An 8,930-nucleotide genomic window follows, 5' to 3' on the forward strand; every position below is an offset into this window, starting at 1 on the left:
AAATAAAATGAAGTTACTAAAAGTGTAGGTTTTGATAACCTAATAACGTATTCTGAAGGGAAGAAAAGAGACCCAAAGTGAGGTTTCCCTGAGGAAGAAGAAATTCCACCTGCAGACTCTGCACCATCTCCTCCTGCCTGGAAGTTTCCAGATTGCTGCCCTGCCCTACAGATTTCAGACTTGCCTAGCCAGCCTCCACAGCTGCATAAACCAATTATTTGCAGTAAATCTCTTTATGTATATATGTACGTATAACTCTTCATGGTTCTTTCTCTTGTAGAACCTGACTGACACAGCAAGTAACTTTACTTATTTAACTGAACAAGTAAAGGCTAGGTGTTAACTCCCTCAAGTTTCACTCTTTACCTACTCCACATACAAACTTACCTATACCTTCACTCTATTTTCTTCTCTCTTAAAGTTTCCTGCTCCAACACCTACATAAAGCATCCTTGCCAATCTCTTCTGAGACCTTGCTCCATCGATTATCTCCTCTTTCCTGAATCTTCAGCCTCTACTCTAACTCATGCTCACGTCTCCCCTGTCTAGGAAAAAACAAAAACAAAAAAAACCTCTTTCCTTACATTCCCCATAAATATTACTTACATATTTTCTGCCTTTCTAGAGCCAGACTTCTTGAAATATTCAATTCTTGCCGCTGTATTTCCTCACTTCCCATTCATTCCTTAACCAATTGCAGCCTGGCTCCAACTTTCAGGTTCCAGCCAAAACTTTCTTTGTCAAGATTATAAGTGACCTTCTGATTGCCAAAGCTAAAGAAACTGAAGTCTGTCCTTTTCTTGACTTCTCAGAGGCATTAACCACTCCTTGAAATTTCTGTCTTGCCTTTGAGTGCATCACTCCTCCTTCCCTTCACCTCCGAGACCACTCCATTCTCTATTTCTTTAACTGATTCTTCTTCTTCGGACCAACTGTCAAACTCTGGTGTTACCCAGTCCACTCTGACTTCAGCCTTTTATCATTTTATATGCCTACAGTTTCCCTGGGTGACTTCTTCCACACCCATCACTTGAACTTCATTATCTGTGTGCTGGTGACTCCTGAATCTAAGCCCTATATCAAACTCTTATCAAAGCTTTATTCCCAAATATCCCTCTGCCCAATGTTGGATCCAGACATGTCCCCATTCCAGAATGTGCCACAGATACATCAAAACTCAATAGGGAGGCTTCCCTGGTGGCGCAGTGGTTGAGAGTCCGCCTGCCGATGCAGGGGACATGGGTTCGTGCCCCGGTCCGGAAAGATCCCACATGCCGCGGAGCGGCTGGGCGTGTGAGCCATGGCTACTGAGCCTGTGCGTCTGGAGCCTGTGCTCCGCAACGGGAGAGGCCACAAGAGTGAGAGGCCCGCGTACAGCAAAAAAAAAAAAAAAAAAAAAACTCAATGGGGGGGCTTCCCTGGTGGCGCAGTGGCTGAGAGTCCGCCTGCCGATGCAGGGGACACCGGTTCATGCCCCGGACTGGGAAGATCCCACATGCCGCGGAGCGGCTGGGCCCGTGAGCCATGGCCGCTGAGCCTGCGTGTCCAGAGCCTGTGTTCTGCAACAGGAGAGGCCACAACAGTGAGGGGCCCGCGTACCGCAAAACAAACAAACAAAACCCAAAAAACGCAATGGGGGAACTTCCCTTGTGGTGCAGTGGTTAAGAATACGCCTGCCATTGCAGGGGACACAGGTTCAAGCCCTGGTCTGGGAAGATCCTACATGCTGCGGAGCAGCTAAGCCTGTGTGCCACAACTACTGAGCCTGCTCTCTAGAGCCCCTGTGCTACAACTACTGAGCCCGCGTGCCACAACTGCTGAAGCCCGCACGCCGAGAGCCTGTGCTCCGCAACAAGAGAAGCCACCGCAATGAGAAGCCTGCACACTGCAATGAAGAGTAGCCCCCGCTCGCTGCAACTAGAGAAAGCCCGCTCGCAGCAACAAAGACCCAACGCATCCAAAAATAAAAATAAATGTATAAGAAAAAAACAAAACCTCAGTGGGTCCAATGAACCTATCTACAAAACAGAAACAGACTCACAGACAGAGAACAGACTTGTGGTTGCCAAGGGGGAGGGGGCAGGGAGAGAAGGACTGGGAGTATGGGGTTAGCAGATGCAAACTATTATATATAGGGTGGATAAACAACAAGGTCCTACTGTATAGCACAGGGAATTATATTCAATATCCTGTGATAAACCATATGGAAAAGAATATAAAAAAAAGAATGTGTGTAACTGAGTCACTTTGCGGTACAGAAGAGATTGGCACAGCATTGTAAATCAACTATATTTCGAAACTCAATGGGTCCAAAAGCTAATTAATTTTTCTTTTGTATTCCCCATCTCAGAGAATAACAGTCTTCCCAGTTTCCCAAGCTACTAACATGGTAGTTCTCCTAGATTCTCCTTCACTCACCCTCGTGCATTCAGTTATCAAGTTCTTCTGAGCCTATCTTCCACCTCAAATCTCTCAAATTCTTCCCTTTTCTCTTTTCCTCATATTACTGCCTTTGTATAGACATCATTTCTGATCTAGAACTAGTCTTTTAACTATTTTCGTATCTCATCCTGCTTTACCTTTAGTCCATTTTCCCCACTTATACCAGGAAAATTATATATTCTTCTAAATCTTATCAATCCCCTGGGCAAAGTTTTCAGTGGCTCCCTGTAACTCATAAGATAAAGTTTAAATAGTTCAGTATGATATTCGCGGTTCCTGCCTTTCCATGAGGCTTCATCTTTGGCCCAATTGTGATTTGCATTTCACCTGTACTGAACCACTTGTAGTTCTCATATCTTCACATTTCTGCATAAGCTGGGCCCAGTACTGTTCCCCTACACCACACACACACACACACACACACACACACAGTCTTCCCTGACCTCCCAGAGAAAGTTAGTCTTCTTTTTGGCTCCTTTAGCATCCTATGAAAAACACCTTTGTTATGGCACCAATAAAACAGTTTGACTAGAGGGAAAGAACCAGATCCTAGCAGGGGATATTTGGTAAATGTGTGATTAGCTTAATTCAGCAATTTTAAAGCTTAAGTTTTTAAGTAAGGGGATATTTTCTTCAATCATAATCTCCTGCCAAAACCTAATGTGTAGACTAGATAAGAGCCAGCAATCCCTTCCCTTAGCCCCCTTGTGCCATGCTGCCTCTGAGGTGCCAGTGCCTTAAGTGGGCATAGTGTGAAAACAGAGGCTTTCCTACAGTTGACCAGATATCTGATCTGTCAAAAGTCTGTCAGATTCAGCCATAAAAAGGATTGAAGTACTGATACATGCTATAACATGGATAAAACTTGAAAATATTATGTTAAATGGAAGAAGCTAGACATAAAAGGCCACATTGTTGTATAATTTGATCTGTATGAAATGTCCAGAATAGGAAAATCCATAGAGACAGAAAGTAGATGAGGGTTACCAGGGCCTGGGGGAGAGGAGAATGGAGAGTGACTGCTTAATGGGGATGGGGTTTCTTTTGAGGCGGTAAAAGTGTTCTGGGATTAGAGAGCGGTGATGGTTGCCCAACTTGTGAACATACTAAAAACCTCTGAATGGCACACTCTAAAAGGGTGAATTTTACATTATGTGATTTATATCTCAATAAAAATATAATTACAGTGGCACAGTATTCCATTCCATGGAATTGAGAGAAATAAAGGAATTTTTATAAAAGCAGACTAGGCATAAGTTTGTGTAATGTTAATATTTCTTTGTAAAATTACATGTGCATAACTGTTATCTTCGTCTAATTGTGAAGAAATGTGACTGGGATTCTCTGGGATGTGTATAAACTTATTGGGAGCAGTGAGTAAGTTCCCCCACCCCCAATCACCACCACACACACACAAAAGAAAACAAACAAAAAACTGTCAAAAATTTAGGACCGGGAGCTAGAGTCCTAAGAATTATTTCCAAAGCAACTTTGTATCCTTGCTCAATCTATCCAGTCACCCTAATGCTTCCCCTGGACTCTAACCAGCCCCTTCTCTTCATGGAAACCCATGATGGAAATCTCTACCCCCCCACCCCCCCACCTTGGGATGTCCTTGTTTTGAGGGTAATATTGGCAGAGTAGAAGCTGTTGAGGAGGTGGTGGCTTCCTGAGGAAAGAACTGCGGTCTGAGAGAGCTGAGCAAGGACACCAGGGCTTATGAGTAAAGGTGGGAAGGAACTAGGCTGGGGTAATAGGCAAAGCCCTTGGCAGGAACTTAGGCTAAATTTTGGGAGTCAGGTGGGTTCTGGGAAATAACAAAGGATGATGGCTCAGGCCACCCATGTACAGTGAGTGGGTTAAGGTCAGGAGAGTGAGGTGACAGCCTTTTGGTGGAGAGGCACTATCTCAAGGGGAAGACAAAGGGGAGAAAAGGGCTGGAGAGTGGAACATCTGGGGTTTTCGCAATAAACCACAACTAGGTCTTACCTTCAGCCTTAGAACTCCAGTTTGGGTAAACACTTGAAAAAAAGAATTGGTGCAGGCCAGAATCTTATCTCCTCTTAATAAATTATGAAGAAAAGCCCAGGATTCTTACACCTCTCTCCCTCATCCTCCCACTCTTCCCCAGATTGACGTCTGACGAATAGCCAGAAATGAGAGTCACACATCCATACCCAGAGTCAAGAGGTGGACCCCAGCTGCAGGCACCCATACACACACTTTAGCCATGCCCTTTTATTATTTCTTTTTCACTGAGACAGGTGGATGGTGGTTAGTGGTGAGGGGTTCCCATACCCCCACTGCAGTGTTGCAGGACAACTCAGCAGTTCTCGTGTTTACTGGGGTAGACATCCCAGTGGAAGCCAATGGCATTGATAATGGATTGGCCAGATCGGCCACTGATGAATCGTAGCACAGTGTTGGGGTGCAAGGGGACAGCTTTGAAATTCTTGCCTCTGTTTTTCCCAAAAGTCAAGACGCGGGACTTGTCAGTCACAAAGACCAGCTTTCTCAGGTAGTTCCTGTACTTTCCCGACACCTGGACCACTGATTCCCCAGGGTCCAGGGAGATCTCGTGCAGCTTTCCCAACTTGCCACCCACGTAATCGCTCCACACCTTGCCGTAGCGCACCTGGAGACTAGGGGCAGGGGTGAGGAGGGAAGAAAGGGAGACACTGAGTAAGGTGATCAGAATTCAGGACCTCTTGGCCTACAGGCTGAGACCTTCAGACTAGTGACAGGGATGACAAACCCCCGGCCAGTCCCACAGAATGTGAGGGTTGGGTAAGCCCTTGGAGATCATACATGGAACTTCAACTCCTCATTTTGCTGACAAACAGGCTCACAGAGGGAAAACAACTTGCCCAGAATCACCCAGACAGTGAATATCAGAGCTTGAATTTGAAGTCTACACTCCCACCAGGCCCCCACCCCCTACTTGAAACAAGAAAAGGGATTTTTCAAACATCTGAAAGGCTCCGATGAAGGAAGAGACTTGTCCGTGCTGTGCTAGGATACAAATCCAGGATCAGAAGGATGCAGTTTGGGAGAGCCACCAAGCAGAGACGGGGGATGCCAGCGGGGACCTAAACCTTGGGGGGGGAAAGCTAGACAGCTTCCAGGTCCCTCTGATGGTATATGATTTACCCAAGATCACAAGTGTGGGTGTGTTAGGGGTTTCGACAGCACAGGTCTCAAATCCAAGTCCTCTAATAATTTTTCCATATCCTGTTATCCCTGTGACTTGATTGAAACAGATGTGACCCAAAGTGACTGAGAAATACACAATTTAGTAAGATCCTAGAAGGTCCCCAAACCACCGAAACGCAAAGAATCTTACCCTATGATGTAGTAGCTGTTAACTCGGACACGAATGGCAGTGATGGGGCCATCCAGCTGGTTTGCAGAATGGGAGAATCGCTTTCCTCCGTAGCCTCCATACTCTCCACTGAAAGAGGAGGAGCTGGCCTGAACTGGAGGGAAAGGTGGAGTTGGGGGAGAAATCCCCTGAGAGCGCAGTTTCTCCCCACCACCCTTATTCCCCCCACAACTCAGTTCCCACCACCCCAAGTCAGCCACTGACAGCCTTGGCCACCAGCAGTACAGGAAGCTGCTTCCCCTGACTCTAGTGCTGGGCTCCTGGTTTCTCACTTACGCTTACTGGCAGAGGCTGATGCACAAAGAAGGGCAAGAAAAGCAACGGTCAACATCCTGGGGCTGGAGTGGGAAGAAAGGAGAAAGTGAACGTTTACCCTTATCCCCCCAGATATCATTTACCCAGCCACCCCTGATCTCCAGTTGAGGCTCGGGTTTCTTGGTCCTTCAACTCAGACCTCATCCACCCAGTCTTGGTCTTAGAAAGAATTGTCCACACTCTCTAGTCCTGTTTGTCACAAATACTATCTTATGTGTCCTCAATCCCTCTGCCTCTCTCCGGTCTGGCTACAGCCGATCCTTCTCTTCCCTCCCAAGCCAGAAGATCAATCCTGACCTTCTAACTGGATTAAGCTGTGTCAAGCCCTGTTCCCTCCTGGCACAAAGCAGGAAAGGAGTTTTCTAAAGAAGAAGTGGAGGACATCTCCAAATCCTAGAGATGGTTGAGTTTATCAAACCAGGAGTCGGAGCAAAACCTAACTGAAGTAGGCCTGTGGTAGATTGGCCCAGTCTGTGGGACATCTGGGGCATAGTTTAAATTCCTAGTTTCATCCTAGTCTCAAATCAGAAGGAAAGGAGCATTTCAGAGGTGTGTCTCTGGGTCACTTGGAGAGTGAAGGTGGTGATAGAAGAAACAGCCAACAGCACTGTCCAAGCAGTTCTGGTGCAGGTGGGATAGACTGAGGAGTTGGAGAAGAAATCGGAACCGGCTTAAGACAGATCCCAGGCACCTGGTCTATTTGTCATACCTCCTTCTCCACTAACACAAATCTGGCCGTAGGTGTATCCTGGGTGTCCCCAGTCCTTAAGCTGAGATCCAGATATCCTTACACCTAAGACTAGCTCACAACCAGATGCCCTGGTTAGCTGACACGCAGGTCTCCCCAGCCATTCAATCCAGGAAGCCTCTTCTTCAGCTCAGCGTGAATCCCCTCTAATTCAAATCCAGGCATCCCTATTACCCCTCAGACCATACCTCTGTCACCCCTCACCTGGCACTTTCAAGTGCAAAGTAACCCCCTGGAAACTTCCAGGTCTTTTATACCTCGTCCAAGCCCTCCCCCTGCTCTTCATTGCATGAACCTCACCTCCTGAGCAAACATGATCAAACTCTTAGGGTCAGTTGTCAGGCAGGGTCTGGAACATCTTATCCTGCCCCAAGGGTTACAGGTGGCAGGGTGGGGTCAACTCTGGACCAAAGCCCAGATCTCAGGAGAGGCAGAATAAACTTGAGAAAAGATCACCAACCGAAGGGCCAGCTGCTTTGTGTGGGCAAACTTCCTAATCACCTCTGGGTGTGGTCCAAGGTTCTCCTTCCCCTATTTGGTTTCTGCTGGTGCCCTCACCTGCAATCTGCCATCTTTCAGGATAAACATTGTCCTCTGCAGGTATTTGAAATATAGATTCTCCTGGAAAGGGATTACACTCCCAACACCTTATACTTAGGAATGCCTACTATTTGCCAGACACTTTTTTTCTCTCCCCTTATATTTTATTTGAAAAAATCCAGAGTATAGAAAAGTTGAAAGAATTGTACAGTGAACATCCCTATGCCCACCATGTAGATTCTATCTTAATATTTTGCTGTACTTTCTATTTTTTCCATTCATCCATCCTCGATCTGTCAGACTCTTCACAAACTTTTTCTCTCTGAGAACAGTGACTTGAGGCCACAGGACACCTGGAGATCCCCCTCCCTGGAACAGGTAGAGTCAGCGCAGTGGGCAAGTGGGAAGCTGAGGAAGTAAAAGCAGACAGGTCCTCCTCTGGGGGCAGTTCTGGGCCCTCAGGACTCCTGGGCGCCATAGCTGAATCTTCCTGGGGCTGTAGCCCACACAGGGCAACGGCTCCCTCCTGTAGGTCTGAAACTTCCCAGGGTTGGTGTCATCGATTTCTTCTCTTTGCCAGCCCTTCTCTTCTGGGGCCCCTCTAGGACTGGCCCTCTGACCCACTGTGTCAGCAGGGCAGAAAAACAAAGCCCAAGGAGGGGCTGGAACCCTTAGCCTTGGTTAGTAATGATCAGGAGCGTGGCATTTGGAGTACCCCACCCCCTTATAGGCTCACCGTCTGGGACTGAGGACTCATCCCAAGAAACACAGGGAGCCCCACCCTGATGAGCCGGAAGTAGGGTGGGGCTCCTGGCAGGGAGATTCCGGGAGCTAGGAGGGCAGCCAAGGAGGCACTGTGTGATCTCCCCTCTCCAACCTTCTGCACGTCCAAAACGAGCACATCCTGGTGACAACTTTTACTTCATTCCAGCCATTTTGTTCTCTTATGGCTTTTGTCCTTTCTTGTGCTTGCCTTTCTTCCCTGATTCTCTCTCCTTCCTTTAATGTCTTGCTCTTTCCCTGACATCTCTTGCCCTGAGGTTTTCCCTTTATATTCTCTCTTTCTTGGTGCCTCTTCTCTTCTTTGTCTCTTCATCTCTCCCAAGCTCTCTCTCTAACTCCTCCCCCTCTCTCCTCTCTCATTATCATGCGTCTCTTCTTCTTTAATAGGAGCACATCACAGAGTCTGTGACCAAACACAGGGAATCAAAGATGGCAGCTCAGGGAGGTCTGAGGTGAACACCTTGGGAAAACACCCTCACATTTCCATGACTGACACATCTGGGACCCTCAGAATAGAGGCTCCTACACTTGTCATAGGTTCGGTTTCATGCCAAGATCCAGAGTCCCCTCCATGCCTGCAGACTGGTCCCTGGGTTCCGGGCAAAAGTTCCTGAGTCCCCTTTCCAGAGTGACAGAGATACGCTTCCTCCAGTGGGAGGGGTCTCAGGGTTCATCCTCTGTCGTCCTGGAGACAAGAAAGGCCACTGTGTAGCTAATGCT

General features: G+C 47.3%; 2 protein-coding genes across 2 annotated transcripts in view; one reads left to right on the forward strand and one right to left on the reverse strand.

Moving 5' to 3' along the window:
- The window catches only part of LOC307198964 (transmembrane protein C16orf54), a 36,300-nt gene that overhangs the window by 4,832 nt on the left and 22,538 nt on the right, over positions 1-8,930 (forward strand). The gene's annotated exons all lie outside the window — the stretch shown is intronic.
- Positions 4,766-6,155, reverse strand: ZG16 (zymogen granule protein 16; the record flags this gene model as incomplete). The annotated part of the gene is made up of 3 exons (XM_079946211.1): positions 4,766-5,084; positions 5,786-5,918; positions 6,101-6,155. The coding sequence occupies 3 exons, from the start codon at positions 6,153-6,155 to the stop codon at positions 4,766-4,768; spliced, it is 507 nt and encodes a 168-aa protein (XP_079802337.1).

Source organism: Stenella coeruleoalba, assembly GCF_951394435.1.
Source record: "Stenella coeruleoalba genome assembly, chromosome: 15".
NCBI classification, from domain to species: domain Eukaryota; kingdom Metazoa; phylum Chordata; class Mammalia; order Artiodactyla; family Delphinidae; genus Stenella; species Stenella coeruleoalba.